We start from the raw sequence: 22,313 nt of genomic DNA on the forward strand, positions 1-22,313 counted from the left end.
ATTTCTGTCCTAAGAATATCTTAAAGGATCGATTTTAGGACAGTTTCGATAAACTGGCCCCAGTTCTCATAATGTTATTTTTTACAAATATATTGTTTTTAAATAAATAAATGTCTTTTATTTACTCGCATTTATATTTTAGGCATGAAGCTTAATGTCTGCACACATTTTTTCAGGATTTAAGCTTAAATCCTAGGATTTAAGACTAATGCCTAACATCATTTAGGCAATAGACTTACTGCCTAGGCGTTAGCTTATTGCCTAGGATTTAAGCTTAATGCATAATTTCACTTATTGACGCTAACATATATATATGACGCTTTTTTAGTATTTTTGTCTCTGAATGTGGTCCAAATTCCGAAAATGAGAACAATATTGAGGCAGGCGAAAAAATTTGACGTGCAAATATGCACCAAAACAATTATTCTTGCTATTCAGTAATACCCGAGTAGTTATGTTGCCTACGTGCATATTTTTAAATAGATACGAGATATCTGCCACGGAAAAGGGGGCTTATTCACTTTCAAGGAATGCAAAACAAACAATAATATATTTTAAGTCAGTGGGTGTTATAATAAAGTATATTGATACCAGTTAAAAGATCACAAAGAGGTAAGTACAACAAAACGATAATCCTGCAGCAAACTTTCTCAGCTAGTGAATAAAAGATAAAAGTACTTAGAAACTAAACAAAAGTTACTTCATCACATGACTTAACAACTAAGTAATTCTGATTAATTCAGTTTCAATGTTTCTTTGAGCTACTTGATAAATGCATTGTGTATGGTATATTTCAGGGATAAGTAATAAATCATCAAAATAACCTACTTGTATTCATTTAAAAAACGATTGTGATGCATACGTATTGTGTTCAGTTAAGACAGTACAAAACTCCTTAGTCTTACTTATATTCGATAGGATGGTTGTCATTGTCTATTATACATTATAACGTTTTCTTAATGTAAAGTTCGACAAACTTCAATTCATTATCACTATACATGTATGAAGAGAACTAGGAATGAGACAAGAATGTTTATATTGTATCAAGCTGTTAACATCTTATAGTTATCTATTCATAAAGTATGATCATCTGTGTATCCCTTTATTTAATTTTTTAAAGATTCTAAATCTTAAATTGAAGTAATTCCTCCGAAATTTGTACGAAGTCGTATGAAATATTTCAGTTCGAGTTTACCGTAGATATGTTTTGTCTTAGTTAAGACCCTATCCGTTTTTATTTAATGTGATATAAATTATGTGACTGGGCTTTTGGCTGTCTGATGTTTTTCAGCTTGTGGTATTTGTTAAGTCCTTGGTTGCTTGTCTCCTGTTTATACAGTATCAGTGTGTTGTTCCAAATATTAAACGCATAAACCATTCCACGAATACTCACAACTCTTCAAATCAACTAGACTAACAAAATCGGAAGGTTAATTTAGTTGAAAGGGGAAAATTTTCATTAAATACATTGTTATTAAATACAAATTGTACGTCTATTAAAGTTGTATCGACGGACAAATGAATTGGCGTTTATCTGAAAGGTAATATAGGTATACATTGTGCACGAAAACTGATCGAAAAATTTGTATAGAAACTTCTCAAATACAAAATGGGACAATTCCTGAGTTTCTCATTCAGATATACTAGTATTGATGATGTTCTGCTACATTGGTCATTACATTTCATATATCCAATTGAACATAATATCGAAAGTAGACGTGAAGTCTGTTGCATGTTTATCTTTGTATAGGTATTGACACATTTGGCGACTGACCATAAGAATCAATTAAAAATGTGATGATTTCAATTTTCTGGTTGTAAAAAAAAATCCCATTGCTCAGTAGTAACTGTCACATATTCTCCATGTCGTATGGCGTTAAAACATCTTTGTTAAAACGTGACGTTCGTTAATGTTCACCTTATACGTACTTCATTAAAGGGGTGTGCTCTTAAGACAAAACTGTTCAAACAGAGTTCTGAAGTAGAACGACAATGACTGAATTCGACACTTTATACGTTTTACGACCACCATCCCGAATTGGTTGCCGATACGATGTGTAGGTGTTTCAACTCGCCTGCGACATATTTTTGTGATCTTAGATGATGAGATACTAGTAATGTGGTGAAATCTGTTATTTTTCTGATTGGGTCCTCATTCCATTTGTGACATTTCTGGTGTAGATCTGCATTGGGATGCTTAATGTATACAAAGAAACACTTCTCTGCCAACGCATCGTCTCTTTTCTTTAAAGTTTGTGACATTTCCCAAGCTTAAGTTTTCGGTGGGTTTTTTTTTATGAAAGTTGGAAATCGTTAAACTTTTCATTAATATAACTTTGGATTTTCCATCTTATTCATATATCAACTTATAAATTTTCATAATAATGTTAAAAGACTCATAGTAGGTGGTTTGATATAATCTGTACTTACAGTTAAACCTAAAGGTGTGCAAATATTGCGTGGGAGAAGTTTTTAAATTGAAAAACAATTACGTAATAACCAAAACAAAATATGTTACATACATAATACATACATTCGATGTCTTACTTTATTAAAACATCATTGTAACAAGTAACATAAATAGTATTAAATAGTATAACAACTTTATTTTTTTACAAATCTGTCGATTCTTTTAGATAATTATTATACAAATGTAACGCATTCGCTCTGTAGAAGCACATGCTTAAGTACCGCATTCTACTGTGTTTTCTTTTACATAGACGGGTTAATCTTTTGATGCTTAATGTGTGTCTTCGTTTGAGTTATGGGAAATTGTTGTAAATTCATATGTGTTCCACTTATGCTATTTGCTCTTCTAGTTCATATGTGTAACTTTTACTGCATTCTTTAAGAAGTATTCTTCTTTCGTCCTTTAAGTTTCTAATCACAAAGAAACATGTCATCGGTGACATGTGGTTGTCTTTGTTGTGTTGTATTTTGAAAACAGCACATTTCATAAGGCAAAATGTAGTCCCAGAAAGAAATTCCTGTACTGGAGAATTGTTTTCTGATTTCGATCTTTTCTTGAATAACAATAGTGTCTCCATCGACGAGGTCAATCCAAATATATGATTTTTGTCTAAACGTCACATGACTATGAACACGCTATATCACACTACTTTAATCAGACATTACTTAAATTAGATTCCTTTCCATCACGACCAATGAAGTAATGGTTCATCTCTGTCGTTGATGACGACGAACATGTTTGACTCAACAGTGGCGTCGGCGTAGAAATCTCTCCTTTTCGATGGTGTTGCTTTCGCATTAAAAATGGTATTTTTAAATGAAGTGTACGTGAACGTAAAGCTTTTTCTCCAAGGACCTTAAACTGAAATACAACAAAAATACATTTACAATACATTGTGTTTTCAAAAAAACAAAAAAGAGTTGAAGTTATATTTTTTAATTCTATGTCTCTTAAAGCTTCCGATAACAAGCCACAATACCACAGATATGGCCAACTTATCAAATGATTTGAATACTGAAAAAAATGATTTTTTTCTGGAATTGCATTGGAATAATAAAAGCTTTATATTCCGAGTGTTATGTCTGTTTCAAAGTGAAAACACGTTTGTCGGAACATGGCCATTGTTATATTCTAGTTCGTTTCTGTGTGTTTCATTTTAGTGTTTATGTTGTGTCGTTGTTTGATATTTGATATTTTGATGTGTTCCCATCAGTTTTAGTTTGTAACCCGGATTTGTTTTTTCTCAATCGAATTATAATGAGTTTCGAACAGTGGTATACTACTGTTGCCTTTATTGAACTCAGTTTCAGAATAATCAATGTTCTTACCCTCGATACTCAACCATTTATTGGTTAAGCGGTGGCTTAGCTTAAGTATCCTAAAACAGCAAACTTATCTTTTAATTGAAATAGGTATCTATTTACCTATCATGACTACTCGTTTATATATTTATATCATTAACATATACATTTGGGAAAAGTTTCGAGTTAGAATATCACATTGAACAGGTTGAAAAGATAGGTCGAAAACGGAGCCTCTGGCCTTTGTTAGTCTTGTTTTATTTTAATTTTAATTTCTTGTGTACAATTTGGAAATTAGTATGCGTTCATTATCGCGAACTAGTATACATTTGTTTAGGGGCCAGCTGAAGGACACCTCCGGGTGCGGGAATTTCTCACTACATTAAAGACCTGTTGGTGACCTTCTGCTGTTGTTTTTTCTATGGTCGAGTTGTTGTCTCTTTGACACATTTTCCCATTTCCATTCTCAATTTAATTGATGTTAGTTTTGTCATGACGCCGAATAGGCAGTAACGACATTTATTTTTTTTCGACTTTAGGCGTTAATTTTTTATTCAAAATCATTTAAAACCTCTTTGGTGAATTCATTGAATCTATTCTAATCCATCATGATCGCTGTAAAATGACAAATGGTTCGGGAATGGTAACAAAGGATTGGGTTGGAATGGGTTTGGTTTGTTAGGATCGGTTTGGGTCAGGACTTTAAATGGATTTGTTTTTATTATTATGTCCATTTTGATTATTTAGTATATAGATTTTCAACTGCTTCAGTTCTTATACATCCTTAGCTTTCAAATATTCGGCGTTGCGCGTTCCTGATGAAGATAAATCCAGAAAAGGGCTGCGGACGCGTTGTTTTGCATTTGTCAAACAATAGCTCGAACAGTTTTAAAATAACATAAATAAATTATTACCATATAAAATCCAATAACGGCGCCTAAAACGCAACCAGCTACAATATCTGACACGTGATGTCGGTTGTCATACAGGCGTGTAACAGCACACATTAAAGCCAATAAAACCATCGCTGTCTGAGTGAAACATTTTGCAACAGCAGAACATCGAAGGGTTACCTGTTTTTCCATATATAACTAAAAAACCCAAAAGATTATTACTGAAGGATTATTCATTTTCGACATCTTCATTAGAAATTATCATATCAGATACGGTCAAAGAAATTTGAATTCGTTTAAGTTAAACTAAATCTTGTTATATAGAGTGAAATTGAGATAAAAAACAATCTTTTAAAAACAATTTTCAAAAAGTAACTTCATTTTGATGTTTCGTTTCATTCAATTATATATAAAGTGACTTTGTGTAATTAAAGTCTTTTTTACACGTTGATTAGTTTAAACCTTACATATCTGGTTTATCAAGACGAAGGTAGAGGTTATTTTCTCAATTAACCTCGCATAGAACAAAGTATATGCAACCACTACCTACACATACATAATCAGGAATGTGTGATTAAATTTTCAATTTAAAATCTTTGTACTTTCAAGTACCGGGTATTTTCTTAACAGACATGTTAATTATATCTGCCAGATGGACAGTTTTAACATCGATTAGATTCTTGATCACGTAGATTTCAAAATTGAATTCATTTAACGTGGGCGATTTACGCACAATTTCAGCAACCAATAGTATAAGCATATGATGCTCATTTGCGTGGCAACACTTGTTGTTTTATGAATTTCTTTCATCAAGTATGCTTGTGATAAAATCAAATGGAAATCAAATGCAACTGTCATACAAGTCTAGATATAAAAAAAAATCCACCAATTGTTACATTAGAAAATGCCTGCCCCAAGTCAAGAAAATGACATTTGTTTTCCATTTGTTAGTAGTGTATGAGCTTTTGATTTTGCCATTTTGTAATAACATTTCCGTTTGAATTTCAATGGAGTTTGGTATTTTTGTTATTTCATTTTTTATAAAGCGGAATTAGAACTTAAAACAACGCATAACGTTGTCAGTTCGTTCTCATTAGAATGCCGACTGTCTGTTTAAAATCAAACGATCACTAAAACCACTTATGGTTCCAATACTATATTAGTTTCAGAGAGCTATTTCTGTGGAAATATTCAATCTAACATCAAAATGATGAATAAGTGTGCAAGTAACAGTGAGGTAACATGTTTCGTTATAATGTTTCACGAAGGAACCTCAAGTTTTTAAATAGTCGGTCACTCATGGGGGCTGATAAACAATATTTATATAAGGATGCGGAAAATGAGTTTCTATTTTTAGTATGTAAATCTGAGGTGTCTACATGGATATTTACCGCCGTGAAAATAGCACTGTACATTGCAAATCCAGCGTGTCCAGATGGGAAGGACAATCTGCTCTCTCTGTCCAGTTTATCACTTATATTAGCATTTGTACAGTTATAATCTGTTATATACCTGTGATTGAAAATATAAATACAAAGCATTTTAACGATTTAAACTTATTTGATTCCTTGTTATATTTCTTTTACTTTAAATTCAAACCAATATCATTACATTGAACATGTAAAACGCTTTGGTACACTGAAACTGATTCGTTAATTGATTATTAAAAGAGAAATTGAATAAGGTTGCTTAGCATGGAAAACATGAAAAAAAAATATTTGTTCTTGGTTTTCTTGACTCTATACAAATTTCTTTTTTTAGCCTTGTAATAAGTTACATTTCGTTTTAAAGTTTTGATTAAATGTAAATAAAATTATGAAACTCCAGTTACCCTTTAGTGCAATCAATCTTTGAAAAATCAGGCTTACAAACATCGAAGAAATGTGGTCGTAAGCGTCCAATGGCTGGTTTAGCTCCCTGAATTATCAGTTCTATAATGGTAAACCCAAATGCATAGGCACACGAGATCTTCAGAAAAACAACCAGGTATTTGTTCACGTGGTCTGTCTTTCTAGTTACCCGGTATCTCTCAGATTCATTAAGTATAAACTGAAAGAAAATTATAAATTACAGGCACAATGAGAGATATAAGAACATGTGTGGGACTAATTTGTCATTCCAGTATCTAACTTTGTCGATGTACAAGATATAAAAAAAAATAGTTTTGCCCAACGATAGATTATTAACAAAGATTAAAACTCCTTTTTTCCCAACCTGTCACTGTTATCACTGTTGTCACTGCAGCTAATTAAAAGTACAATTCCCATGGAAATTTGAGAATTCTCATGGGAACATGTTTAGTTCAAAAGGGAAAATGACTAAATCCTATGGGAACTACTGTAACAATTTCCCATAGGAAACATAAGTAAATTGTTTGTTTCCATGGAAAATTCTGTTCCTAAAGGAACTCATGTTTTCTCATGGAAATGGGAAACTGTTAAATCTTTTACTGTCTTAAAGATTGACAAATGTGTCTTGCATATTTCACAAGAAAATGCACGAACTAAGACAGGAATATGACAGTTGTCCATTCGTTTGATGTGTTTGAGCTTTTGATTTTGCCATTTGATTAAGGACTTTCCGTTTTGAATTTTCCTCAGAGTTCAGTATTATTGTGATTTTTATTTTGCCAATCTTCAGCTACTAGTAACTGTACATCATTGTTTATGTCTATGAAATTGAGGAAGTGTCTAGTATCTTGTATGTGTTCTGTAATTCAAAGATTACGTTATATGAATAAACTTAAGTATCTTATTATAATTTATTGCAGATATAAATCAAACTATTTTTAGCTTTAACTTATGTCACCCTTATAAGTCATGCCTGTGCTTGCTTTAACAGAATACGAATTCTTACACCTTTTGAAATTCATTAATTTTAACCAATTTTCTTTTTAGTTCAAGTAACAATGACCGAAATTAGTTAGTGGTTCATTATTGGATGAATAAACATAACAAATTACAACTGATAGAGCGGATATAGTAATTTGAAAAATGACCTTAATATCTAATTTACTATATAATTTTATAGTTTATGATAGGTCATTATACTTGAACGCGTACATACATTCTGAAGTCGTTCATTTGGATCGAGTGGTACAATGTACATAATACATATAATAGTAAAATGAAACTTGCACGCTGAGTTATTCAAAACAACATTATATATTTAGGTAAACATTTCTCTTCTGTTTCAAAATATGGGCTTAATCTATAAAACTTGAAATACAAATAATCTCAACCTTTTATTGAACGAATATTCTACGATAAAATTGCTATATTAACACTTGTCAAGAATAAATGAGACATATTTTAACAAAACCTGAGAAAAGTACAAGGAAACAGCCTTATTTAGTGATTATACTGTAACAAGAAAATGCAATATATCTACCTATCTTAGATTACAATTTCCTTTTTGATAAATTTTCTGGAATGGAATGAATTGCAAAGTTACCCATTTTCCGTTTCGTTTCTAGTACAGAACGATATTAAATTTCGACGCTTTAAAATGATATATGAACATAATTAACTATGCATTTGTATTCAGACAAATTTATTCGTTCATTGTGTAATCATACGTTTTTTGATTGAGTTAAGTCTGCCAATTGATATTTTATCGTATGTTTTTCTATGTTGTGATGTTATGCTATTGTTTCAGAAAAAGGGAGAAGGTTTGGAACCATTAAAACGTTAAATCCCGCTGCAAATGTTTGCACCTGTCCTAAGTCAGGAATCTGACGTACAGTAGTTGTCGTTTGTTTATGTAATATATACGTGTTTCTCGTTTCTCGTTTTGTTTATATAGATTAGACCGTTGGTTTTCCCGTTTGAATGGTTTTACACTAGTAATTTTGGGGCCCTTTATAGCTTGTTGTTCGGTGTGAGCCAAGGCTTCGTGTTGAAGGCCGTACTTTAACCTATAATGGTTTACTTTTTAAATTGTTATTTGGATGGAGAGTTGTCTCATTGGCACTCACACCACATCTTCCTATATCTATATACAAATCAGAAATGAAGTTTTGTTATTGAAAATTTGCGAAACAAAATCCCCAAAAATGCAACTTCTTGATTGGTTCTTGGACCAGATTAGATATTTTGAGAAAAGTATGTTATTGGAACTTACAACAACAAATGGTAAAGCGAAACCAATGAGCAGCAGTAAATCGTCAGATATGGTGTTTTCTTTGTATGGGTAACGTAAACTGTCATCATTACAGAAAAACCCTCGTCTGTATGGTACACTGTTTTTATACAAATACAATACTGGTACACCAACTGAAAGAAAGAAACATGAGTGTTAATTTCTCAACAGGAAATATTAGAATAACTTTAAAGTCAAACAAAGTACACATTAAGACGACCTCTAATTACAGTCTAGAAAGACAAATATTGAAGGACGACGAACTGTCACTACAATCTTAAATTTATTGACCACTAAAATAGTCATACCCTTGTCATACGTACGTAGAATTTAAAGTGAATGCATAGTTAAACTCTACATCATCCTACGGTTTTCTAACCATATTATATTGCCTTGAGAATGTAACCTCTTGAAACACTTGATATATAGTATAGTATATACTCGTGACATCATTTCAATACCATCATCAATATCGGGCTTGTACAAATCGAATTTGACAAGTTTATCTCAAGAACCCCGTTATAGTTTACTTTTCTGAATATTTTCATATCATGCCTAAAACTTAAATCCCAATTATCCAAAGGCTATATATAAAATTTCCCTTACTCAGAATGAAGAAAATCTACTTGTCGTTACAAAACCAAACCTCAAATATTTGATAGATTGACAAGAAAAATGCATAAAATGTGATATCTTTAAATTTGATGTACATAATATTATGTAGTGATACTACTTTTGTTGTCATTCTTCCACTGAAATTTACCCCTATGTATCTTATTATACTTTTTGTGAATAAATGATATAATGATCAACTTCTAGTACTTTTTTTCTCGAGATCTGCAATTCAATGTAGTACTGTTAGCATTGTGAAAAGGCTATTTGTTCATAAGACGTAAATGTATATCTTACCGTATTTGGCACAAGAAATCATGTAAAAGTCGAAATTCTTACCGGATTTGGATTGTAAATTTAATTACACGGTAATAAAATTTAAAAATAAAATACAATTTACTTTTGAGATTGCACAGAATCTTGTGTTCATGGCGTTTTTAATTCAAATTCTACTTTAATCTGCTATCAACATTGAAGATAGGGTGACACTATTGCAGTTTCAGCATGAAAAGGACGTTTCAGTAACTGCGATCATTCTTTGTTACGGTGAACTTTGATACTGTTTACATTGTTCCTTTGGTTTTTATTCTCTAATATACAAGTATAACAGAGTTAATAGATTTAGCACTGATTTTGGTAAAGTTTTGTGTGTTACTTTTGTAATCATACTGATCGGAAATTAAAGGTTGCTGATTGCTACAGCACTATATAGTGGTAATTGTAATCTGTTCCTGTGCCTGCTCTTTATCAGGAAAAGCTAGTGGCTGTCTTTATGTGTAGTTCAATGTTTCTGTCCTGGAAAGAATTGTTTAATGCCGTGATAGTCTCTCTTCAATTCATTCTCAAATTTCTATATTAAAATTTCTGTTTTTTAGAACTTAATAGACTTAAATAGTATCGTTTGCTTGATGTTGAATTATACTTCTTGTTCGCTTTTTTTTCCGGCTATATATTGGTGTATGTCTCACATTTTTCTCGGACTGTTCGAATCATAATTGTACAATATATTTAATGTTTTGCTTGTTGCAGATTTCCAAGGAACTATATTGTGTGTATTTTCAGGGCACGTACTCACATATTTCTTATGTAGATCTTATTCATACGTTTGATACAATGATGGACATTACTTGAAATGTAGGAATAGTAGACTTTGTTGGTAGAGTATCACTAATATACCAAAAGCAATTTGATCAGAAATAACCTTGCAGCTTCCACTCTTTCATCCTTCGTCTTGGCCGAGTTTAGTATCTCAGTGGGTCATGTATAACATTGAAATTGACATAATAAAATTGAGAATGGAAATGGGGAATGTGTCAAAGAGACAACAACCCGACCAAAATAAAAAAACACAACAGCAGAAGGTCACCAACAGGTCTTCAATGTAGCGAGAAATTCCCGCACCCGGAGGCGTCCTTCAGCTGGCCCCTAAACAAATATATACTAGTTCAGTGATAATGAACGCCATACTAATTTCCAAATTGTACACAAGAAACTAAAATTTAAATAATACAAGATAGTTTATATTTAAGAATTGAATGCTTCTTTTTGTAACTTCATTGGGGTGTAAAAGCGTTGACCGAAGTACATTTTGTATGAAGCGCTATAATTACATTTTTTAAACTATAATCATGAAAACACGAATTTTATAACTTGTTTATTTAATTCACCTGTGCACTATGTTGTGGGACCACGTGTTATCATAAATGAAAAGTTTTATTGAGTGATGCAATTGCTTAATGAATAACACATGATGTGCAGTTAGCCAATCAGAATAAAGTATTATAATGAAACATACATCTAATGTTATTATATTGCTATAAAGTTGACACCTTTAATGCACATAAATACGCAATCTATTTGTTTGACCTTATTTGTGACAGTTTTCTGGTTTTAGGGGAGATTAATATACTTCATTATGTCATGTAATCCGAACTATGGACAATAGTATCGGTACTTCAAAATATCATCAGTATGTTTACCGGAAGTAATGCTCTTCAATGTCGGATATTGTTTGACAATTGGAGAGATTGTGTGGTAGATATTATGTTTTTCCAAACATATTTGTATCATTATTAAACTATCCCATTGAATAATCGTCATTAACCTAATTCTTTCTCAATATAAATCATTGTATGACGTGGCTTCCTTCAAAGGGTACTTTCATTTACTCCAAGAACAAAACATTAAAGCGTCAAGTTACCCTTTTCAATACATTTTTAGTAGATATGAATTGAAATCTCTTTTGAAAAATTAAAATTAAAAAAAATAAATAAATAAATAAATGTAATAGTAAGTTATAGAAAAGACCACAATCAAATATCACTATAACGAATTTGTAACTGATCATTTTACGAGGTGGCTTAATTTAAAAAGTATTTTCATTTACTCCAACAACAACAAAAATGAACGAACTTTCACGAACGTTGCCTCTTTAATAAATGCTCAATAAATATGACTATGAAAGCAATTAAAATATTGTAATTTCACTACATTTTTATTATTTTATTAGTTCGGCGAGTGATTAATAAATGCGATAGCCACATACTTATTTAGAAACTAATTTATACTCATAGGCAGGAAAAGTATTGGAAACGGCTACCCTGTCAGTTTATGCAACATTTGAAAAGAAGAAAACCACATCTGTTCACGGAAAGATTTAACAAATAAACTTCTAAAAACAAAGCATTTTAAATCCAAGTTACAACAGCTGCACTTAGTAAAAAAGATAGTGACGTTGATCTGCTGTTAGGATCTTTCAGTGGACAATTGTTATCGATACTCAAGTTATAAACAATAAAAGATCTCGGTCTGCCATATGTGTTTTTCGTACATTGTTTTGTTCTAAATAAGGCTTTTAGAATTCTCATTTGAATTGATGAATTTTTTCATGGGGCTCTTTAAGTTATAGCCGAACATACGGTATGTTTTTTTTCTAATTGTTGAAGGCCGTAAGGTTGACTATAATTGCTTACATTTACTTTATTTGAACTCTTGTGGATATTTGTCTTATTGGCAATCATACCACACCTCCTTATTTTTTTAATAACTAGAGTTTTACTTGAGACATGTTGAGTGAGGCAACATTTATGAGCAATATGATAAAACACTCATCAAAGAAACCAGGATTAAAATTTTGTATTTGCGCCAAACGTACATAATAGTTTCTTTTAAATATAAAAAAATATGTTAACTATTAACAACCGGTCTTCTGTAAGTGAAGTGTCTTGACAGATACATATAGAAAATACGACTGACCGTGCAAATGACTTAATAGCCAGTCAAGGTCGTTAAAAACTTCCATTTGTTGTAGAAAATACACCGGTAGAAAATACTAAGTGATCATAACCTAATCATGAAGTTTGATGATACATGGAAGTAAGAAGAGACGGGCAATTTCCCCTGGATCAATGTGACAAGATGAGTCATTTTAAAAAAGACCTTAAATCCTAATAAAATCCACAGTTTTACAGCATCGTTTGTGTATCTTAAGCGACTAAAAAGCATGATATTAAACTTTTCAACATGTAAACAAATATATGCCTTTAAATGGCTCTAAAACGGAAAGAGTTTCCCTAAAGAACCATCACGGCACAAACTGTAAGATGCTATAGTGTTTATTTCGTATGATGAGTGCCATATATGTATCTCTTGAATAATCACATTTAAAAAGATTTCGGCAAGGTTATCATATTTATCCTAGAAAGGACAGAAATGACTTTCAAACCCATAACCAATTGTGGTTTAATATTGTTTCTAAGTATGGCATGTCTTTCAAAAATAATGAATTCGTTTTGAATCCGGTTGCACTTCGATGCAAAGTTATATATAGTTTTCAGAAGTATATTAACTTAACAGTATTATATCAAAGTTGTCTTCAAAGGCAATATATAGCTCTGAAGATATATAACGAATGCATGTCGTTTGTAGAAATATCTTTAAGTAAATGAATAAGTTATATTCAAATTACAGAAATTGTCATTGCCCTTTTCATATAAAGATTGAAACGAATACAGGAGAATTTTGCCATTCCTTTTTATTTAAATAACCATGTGTGTGGATCATTAATATATTTTTTTTTTCATTGATGAACCTTGTTTACAGGAAGGAACATATTTTTTATTATTCAATTGTTTTCATAAGTTCATTCTTCCTGATTAGAAAATAAACTTTCTAATATAAAAATATGTATCCATAGAACACCATACCCCGCTAGAATTTTTAAAAAATCTACGTTCAGCGATTTTTTTTTCTTTTCAAAACACTCAGTTATTGTGCATATCAGTTATATTGAATAGTTCAATTAATAATGAAAACACGTACTAGATTTTAAGTTGATGCGACCACAAACTAACTTCTTAAAACTAAAACTCCATCATACCTCAAAGCAAAACTTTAACTCGAAAGATTTCCATGTTCAGTGAACATTGAAATATGTGGCAATTTCCTAATTTGGCATGTACTAGTATATTTACTGAGACTATCATACAAGTCTCAGATATTTAACAATTAACTTTATAATGAACAAATCGTAAGACAGTAAAATTCTTTTAAAAATGTGACGTCCACTAAAGGCTTGTGGGATGTATAAATACGCAGCCACGTCCGGTCGAAATTGGGACGTTAACTTTGCATTGCGTAGATGGAGTTTTACTCTCGTTATGTAAAACCTCTGTAAGTGGTCCATATGTGACTCATGTCATCGCAATTATTGTGTTCTTACCCAACATAGTACCTTAAACTTCCAGTGGAAATACAAATTACCCGTTATTAGTCCCAGTCGATCGGTTCTTGTAGAACCTACCTTTTTATATAAATTGTTAATTTGTTCTCGTCCTGAACCTTCATGAAATAATGACCGTTTGTACAAGAAGATGTGACCACAAACTATCTTAACTTAAAACTTAACCTACCTTAAACCTATACTTTAATCTGATTCAATACGGACAGACGGACACTCATACCGGCAATCGAAATGTCCCAGTCTATAATAGGCGGAACTCTAGAACGAACAAAATATTCAAATTTTCAAACAAGTTCAGAATTACATAAAAAGGTCAAACAGATTTTTTATGCCTTGATATAGCGTTATTATTATTGCTGTCACAGGACGTCATCGTTGTCATCAATCCACAAGTCATCGTCACAGAGGTATACGATTTTTCAAACTTTCTTTTTCCTTTTTTACTTTGTCTCCTCTTTGTTCACCTATGAAAGCTAGTATTATATTGTATAAACTGTTTGTTTTATATGCATGTCCATTATATTATACTGTTATTGTAACTTTATATTGTATTATGGAAAAGACTTCATAAGTATGATTTACTTGTGTCTAATCCATTTTGCTTTAATTCAGCAAATAAAATATGTTTAAACTAAACTAATAGACGGAACTTGTAAATATCCAATTACTAAAAAGAGCTGCGCTTGAATATTAGAAAAAGGAACTGTTAAACAGTATTTGTTGACAATCATGTGTTTTGTCTACGATGTTGCAAATAATTTCAAATGTCGCTGAAAAGCTTCATTTTACTTGGACCGGTTGTGCTGGGTTTTGACGAAGTGAAAGCTTGTTCTTTCAAATCCTACACTGAAAGAGATGTCCCCTTTTCACAACATGGGCCTGTGTTGACCATGTATGTAAACCTGGAGTTTTCGTTTTGTGTGTACATGATAGTTTTATTGTGTTTTTGATGTAAAAAGACAGGTGTGTGTGTGTTAGTATTGTATGTAGCTCTCATAGAACAATAGGTACAAAACCCTACTTAGAAAGCACAACTGAATAAGATAGGCAGCAAATGCACATGACGATCAGTTATTTTAACCTAGAGTTTAACCTTCTTTTTTTGTAAGTAATACAAAGGAAAGCGTTCCACAAGATCGTTTTTTATTTCATTTTTACTTTTTTTAAAGGCCATTTTATGAAAGTAACAGGCTATTGAACGAGAAAAACTTACAATGCTCTATAAATAGTAAACAAATTAAAGTTTTCTTATCTTTATATTACTCATATACATTTTTAATAACTAAATCAAATTCAAGTAATTTGAAATATCAATACCACGGTCGTTCAAAGAAGACATTTTTTATTGTATAACAATAGTTCATAATCTATAAAGTATATAGTTCTCTTAGTACATAACCGTTATAGTGTTTTTATCTAAACTGTATTTACCCTACACATAGTTTTGATACCACTTTATCTATTATGTCGTAGGGATTATATGACATAAAGTTCATGACCAAATTTAAATGTACAATCTCTTTTTTGTTTAAATGAATAGTTAATAATATATTCCCAACGTGTATTGCAAGAAAATGTATATATGTATTCATTTGCCTTTTAAGATAATAATTAAATGAACGTACAGTAAAACCTTAGATGTCCCATCTATGTTTTTAATTGCCAAAAATTTCATTTTAAATTATCAAAATAAAGAAAGTGAGTAATATTTCTTACCGATTATCCATATGCTTACATCCACAAAGAATCTAGCAAATATTCTCCTCAATCCAACACAGTTTGGACAGCACCAACACGTAGTATCACCTCTATCTATATGTGACATTTTCAGACGATATATACATGTGTTTGACAGAGCGTACAATACAATTATAAATCGACATAAGTACAACAGTCAAATTTTACCATAATATATATATGCACGCCTACTAAATCTTGATTGATCTGTGAGAACTATCCATTAGTGAATTGTTGTTAAGTTTAGTACTATATTGTACGTGTTCAATCGGTACAATTATATTCAGGTAATAGTATTGATACTATTATCATACTTCCTTGTTACGGTATATTAAAAAAAGTCAAAATAAACCAATACGATTCCATTGGCGCAGATTACTATTTTTGATATGTGACATACAGAAGACAATACATTTGAATTCGTGAAGAAAACCAGCAATGTCGTAGGATAGGACAATAATTTGAATGCTAAGAAGTTACATGTTATATAAGCACAACAACTTCATATACTTGTATAAGTTGTCATTAACCATTTAACGTTTAACTTGATCCCATATAAAATAAGACCTTGTCTAAAGGGTATTGAATTCAAACATTTCGCATGATTCATACGTTCGTTAAAGGTTGAGTTTCTACATCTCATATAGCTATGTTTATTAGATACATGATTTTTTTTATTAGTTGTAAGTGGCTTTGAACTAGCTGATAGTACTCTCAGATCAGTACTTAGTATCTTTTTGTTGTTGGGATATACAAGTACACGGTACACGGTCACGTCCACCTATGTGTTTTTGTTAGTTAAGGTTTATGTACCCTTCTGTAGCCATTTTTGTACGAATTTATCAAACCTCAATTGTATCAAAACTACAGATAAAACGAATAATGGAGATAGGCCATTTAGTACATATTCCAAGGGGAAACTTCATGCAAAGCATTATTTTTTACTGTTTCATTGCATGTGATAGAAAAAGAGGACTTTGTGGCAAATAAAGCAAGATTTTTATAGAAAATCCACAGCCTTTAATACAGAAATTTTTGTTAAAAAATTTGAAACATAAATTACTAACTTGATTTTCTATGATGTGCTAGTGTTTGTTTTTTACAAAAAGTTCCATGCAACCTGTTAATTCCAAAACACCTCGTGCTGAGTCACTAAAGTCGAGCGCACCCTAAAAGGTGTACTTGATTTTGACCATATTTATATTTGTTTAAACCAATAACTACATTTATAAACTTGTTTTAAGGAAATCAATGCTAGCACTGCATGCAATAATCCTATATCTATCAGTCATCAAATTGCCAAATATGACAGTACAAGGATAAAGGCTGTAGATTTTCTATAAAAATCTTGATTTATTTGCCACAAAGTCCTCTTTTTCTATTAAATGCAATGGAACAGTAAAAAATAATGCTTTGCATCACGTTTCCCCTTCGAATATGTACAAAATGGCCTACCTCTGTTATTCATTATATCTGTAGTTTTGATACAATTGAAGTTTGAAAAGTTTGTACAAAAATGGCTACAGAAGGGTACATAAACCTTAAATATACTTCAAATTGTATCCATCTGAAGATTTAAGCCCTTTTCAACTGGTTATATAAAAAAGATGATGTGTTATGATTGCCAATGAGACAACTATCCACAAAATGCCACAGACATTAACAGTAATAGGTCACCGATTAATATAGTTCGTTCTTATGTTGTACTGTTACACCACTGTCCCCGGTTAGTGGGAGGGTAAGGATCCCGTTAACATGTTAAACTCCGCCCCGTTCTGTATGTATGTTCCTGTCCCAAGTCTGCAGCTTGTAATTCAGTGGTTGTCGTTTGTTGATAAGTTTTTCTTTAACTTTTTGTATATAAATTATGCCGTTAGTTTTTCTCGTTTGAATTGTTTTAAATTTATTATATGTGGGGGTTTTAAGGACGGATTTCCTACTGGAAATTGCGCCCTTGTTTTAAATTTGTCATTCGGGGCCCTTTTATAGCTTACTATGCGGTATGGGCTTTGCTCATTTGTTAAGTTTCTGTCATTTGGTCTCTTGTGGAGAGTTGTTTCACTGGCAATCATACCAAATCTGCTTTCTTTATATACACGCGTAATCTTGCATGTAACGTCTAATTGAAGAAGTAAATCCATAGTCGTCCATTCTAATAGGTATAACTTCATTACAAAAGCTTCAACCAAATGTATCAAAATGATCGTACGTGTTCAATCAACACATTTTTTTCTAGATTTTCTTATTATCAATGATAATTGTTTTACTCCGAAAAACAGTTGTTATATATATAGTTCTTTTTCATTTAAGTGGATACCTAAACATTATGTTTATGCCAGAGAACTTGAAAAACAATAATTGATTTTTATTTTCAAGTAAATAACATTTTAATTGCAGTGTTTTATTTTAGATGCAAAAATAAACTTCTTTGTTAAGCTCCTTCAAATGTTATTTTAGTTTTAGTCGATATATGGCTAAATGATTTCCTGTAAGACGTGCTTATCGGTACGTTTGTAAGTGCAGAATGCACTAACGTTCTTGAAGAAATGGCAAACTAAAAAATGAAAAGATTGTCTTAGAAAATTAAAATTAAATTAATTAATAAACATCTCTTGAAAAAAAATTACAAATGTTATGGGCGAGGGGGCGGGGTGGGGGGGGGGGGGGGGGGGGGTTAAGAAACAAAACTTAAAGCAATACTCCTGTCGTAAGATATATATGTAAACAAAGAATAACTAGGTGTGTCGAGTATAAAACTAATTATATATGTTCCGGCAATATATGTATGTTGTTTTCAATTGAACATTGATTCTAAAACATAATTTTATTCCGTTTTCTATAATTTATAAGATGCGAGTTTCATTTTTTTAAATATAAAAACCGACATTATATTTAAAAGTGGACAGCAAAGAGAGCCCCAAAATAACTTGACGTAAACAGTAAGTTTAAGAATACGGACTTCGCTCAAAAAAGAAGAAAACATACTGAAAAAGCAAAATTTAATTTGTATACCTATTATTACAATGGTTCTTTAGTTTGGTGATTGTATAGTGGATTGCTTTTATCTTGCAATTAAACATTTATACTTAATTAAAAAGATATTTTTATTGTGTCACTACTTCAATACATCGAAGTTCCAGTATGAACCATTGCTATCACTTGGCTCCCATCATTGTCGGCTGTCCTCGTCTTTTGTTGTTTTGTTTTTTTTGCTTTTACAGAGACCATGTATAAAATTTTGGTTTAATTTTAAAAAAACGTGGCCATAATCAGTATTTGGTTATATAGTTTAAACAATTTGTCAGATGACCCCACTAAACCAACACGGCCGACATGACTAAAAATAGAACATAGCTGTTAAAATGGAAGATTGGACTCATTTTTTGAAAAACCATTGTAAATATAAAAAAAACTGACAAAGGCAATCTTTTAAGAATAAAGAGGTCTACTTTCTCTCCTTTGCATCAAGACTTTCAAATGACTTCTTGTAGGAGTTATTGTCCATACATTTCCGACTAATTTTTTTTATTTAGTTAAGCCTTCCAGTTGATGTTTTATCGTGAGTTTTCTATGTTGTGATGTTATACTATTGTTTCAGAAAAAGGGAGAAGGTTTGGTACCATTAAAACGTTAAATCCCGCTGCAAATGTTTTCATCTGTCCTAAGTGAGGAATCTGATTGTCGTTTGTTTATGTTATTTATACGTGTTTCTCGTTTCTTATTTTTTATATAGATCAGACCGTTGGTTTTCCCGTTTGAATGGTTTTACACTAGTAATTATAGCTTATTGTTCGGTGTGAACCAATGCTCCGTGTTGAAGGCCGTACATTGACCTATAATGGTTTACTTTTATAACTTGTTATTTGGATGGAGAGTTTTCTCATTGGCACTCACACCACATCTTCCTATATCTATATCATCTTGAAAATTATGAAAGGTAAACAAACTTTATGTAGCTGCAAACATTGTCAGCTAGATAAGATCTACACATTAGTTTGCATAGTTATTATCGTCAGTCGGTTCCTTATTAAAGTACTATATGGCCTTACATGACGGTTTTTACCTTTTTTTATTTCATTTTTTGGGTTTTTGTCCTATTAAAACTATAAACTTTAAATGCAAAAAAGGCCAACTCTTTAAATAATTCAATTGCGAAAACCATCAGTTTACTCCGATTAGGAGATATCACCCTTTTCATTACCGTTTGTGTTTGTTTATCCGTACAGCAAGAAGTCACTATACAATACAAAAAATAAGATGTGGTATGATTGCCTGAGATAATATTCACATTGATCCCGTCAATTAGTTGAAAGATGAAAATTATAACATGAACTTCCTTGGTTATTAGCAGCGTAATTAAAACATCTGCTATCATAACAGAGATCAACTAATTGTTATACCGCTTGAAACATTTGTTTCAGTAATGGCAGGGTTTATTTTTATTGGCAGGGAGAAGTTTACGTTAGCATCAAACTGCTGACAAACAAGAATTAAATGTAGATTATATTGAAAATAAATACGATGTGGAATTCTTTCGTTTATTTTACAATATGGTTTACTTAGACTGTATCCACAGACAAAAGTATCTGATGAAAGAACCCATGTGTTACGTTCAAATCTCCAAGTGTGTTCCAGATACTTTAAAGTCTACCACACAGTCTGAATGAACAACACCTGATTAAATATATCTTTTTTTTTTATTTTTAAAGTAAAAACTACAATAACTTGGAAGAAAGTCAGAATGTAAACATTATTGAGGGGGGGGCAAGGGGTTTAACTGTTATGCTGTTATGGGGCAATTCAATTCTTTGTTATCTGTTATTTTGAAAATATATTTGCTGTTAGCTGTTATTGTCTTACTCTTTGTTAGCTGTTATTGGGCTTTTAGTTTTTTTGTTATCTGTTATTGTGATAATGTATTTGCTGTTAACTGTTATTGAAAATTGGAATGTCTCGTATTCAGAGAAGGATTCATTGACATATACCCATCACAGAAGTGAGGTCCAGGACAATTCAAGTATATTTTATGATTATCCTTTGTAATAAATTCCATTTTTTTATGAATGTGTATTTAGAATTATCTTAATTTTTTGTATGAGCATAATGTTCCTTGTTTCCCCTATGAACATATTAAATTAAAACAATTCTTAATATGATAAATAGGAAAACATATGGCCAGGAATATCTGATAAGGATCTTAATTAAGGACTAGGTCCTAACAACCACTTAACCTTTTATATAATATGGTACATAGACTCAGCTCTGTGATTCTTTTCAAATCAGAACCATGAACTTGGGTTCGAAGCTGCACATTACTCATTACAAACAAACATTTATTTCGTTTGAACTTTCAAGCTATTGTTTCCCTACTAAACTATTATTCTATTTACTAGTACACTTGGTACAACCAAAAACCTGATAAAAAATTGTTCAAATAAGGCCTTTCAGTGAAAATAGTTGGAATAAATTGCTTTTGGAGTGTCCAAATTCGTTCGACGTTCTTGATAAATTGCATGCTTATAATTGGTGCTTTTGATTTTTCTACCCTATTTATACCACTTTGCCTCATAGTCCTATAAGAAAAATTCACACACCTCATTAAATTGTCTTTTAGAAAAGTCTTTTTATTTTTATTTTTATTACTGAGCAACAAAGGGAGAGTCAGTCAATGTATATAAACAATACTCCAACGTTTCATGAGAACTGCTGAAAACATTTTTGTGTTAATGTCTGAAAACTGGAAAATCCCCCCTTTTAATTAATAAAACCCGATAAAAGAGTTTTTGAGTTAATGTCCAAAATGTTGGCAACAGACGGACAACATCATACCATAATACGTTCCGTTAACGAGCGTATAAAAAATATTATAATACGTTGAGTAGTAATTTAAACACATTCTAGACACATAAATTAATACTAAATACATAGTCATAGAAAATGGAATGCATTACAAAGAATTATATCCGTAATAAGAAATACTGTTTTGTCAAAGACCGAATTATTTTAATATTTCATTTACTGTTATCTGTTTTTGTCCATTTTAATTCCTTGTTATCTGTTATGAGCCAAATCAATTTGCTGTTTTGCTGTTATTGGGACCCCCCTTGCCCCCCCCCCCCCTCATTATTCTATTTATAATATTTTTTCTAGCAGAAATGAGTTTCAAAAAGACGTTCAAATTGACATGTACTAAAAGGTGGAGTGGAGTGGAGCAGTGGAGTGGAGTGGTGGAGTGTTGGAGCCTCAGTTTGAATTCAAAGAATCCATAACGAAATAAAGCAAAGTTTATCAGATGAGCATTTGCTTTCACTAGAATCGATAGGAATTCAACGTTAAATGTTCAGGACAATAGATAACGCTAAAATTTTACAATAAAATTTGTTGAAAATGTTTTCTTTATATACTTTTATCTTACGGTA

General features: G+C 31.5%; 1 protein-coding gene across 1 annotated transcript; it reads right to left on the reverse strand.

Moving 5' to 3' along the window:
• Positions 1 to 2,748: 2,748 nt before the first annotated feature.
• Positions 2,749 to 16,219, reverse strand: LOC134687090 (phospholipid phosphatase 1-like). Its single transcript, XM_063547071.1, has 6 exons — positions 15,874 to 16,219; positions 8,787 to 8,938; positions 6,496 to 6,713; positions 6,056 to 6,176; positions 4,686 to 4,862; positions 2,749 to 3,331 (listed from the first exon to the last, which is right to left on the reverse strand). The coding sequence occupies exons 1-6, from the start codon at positions 15,980 to 15,982 to the stop codon at positions 3,125 to 3,127; spliced, it is 984 nt and encodes a 327-aa protein (XP_063403141.1). The 5' UTR covers positions 15,983 to 16,219; the 3' UTR covers positions 2,749 to 3,124.
• Positions 16,220 to 22,313: the final 6,094 nt, after the last annotated feature.

This window comes from Mytilus trossulus, chromosome 1, assembly GCF_036588685.1.
Source record: "Mytilus trossulus isolate FHL-02 chromosome 1, PNRI_Mtr1.1.1.hap1, whole genome shotgun sequence".
NCBI lineage: Eukaryota > Metazoa > Mollusca > Bivalvia > Mytilida > Mytilidae > Mytilus > Mytilus trossulus.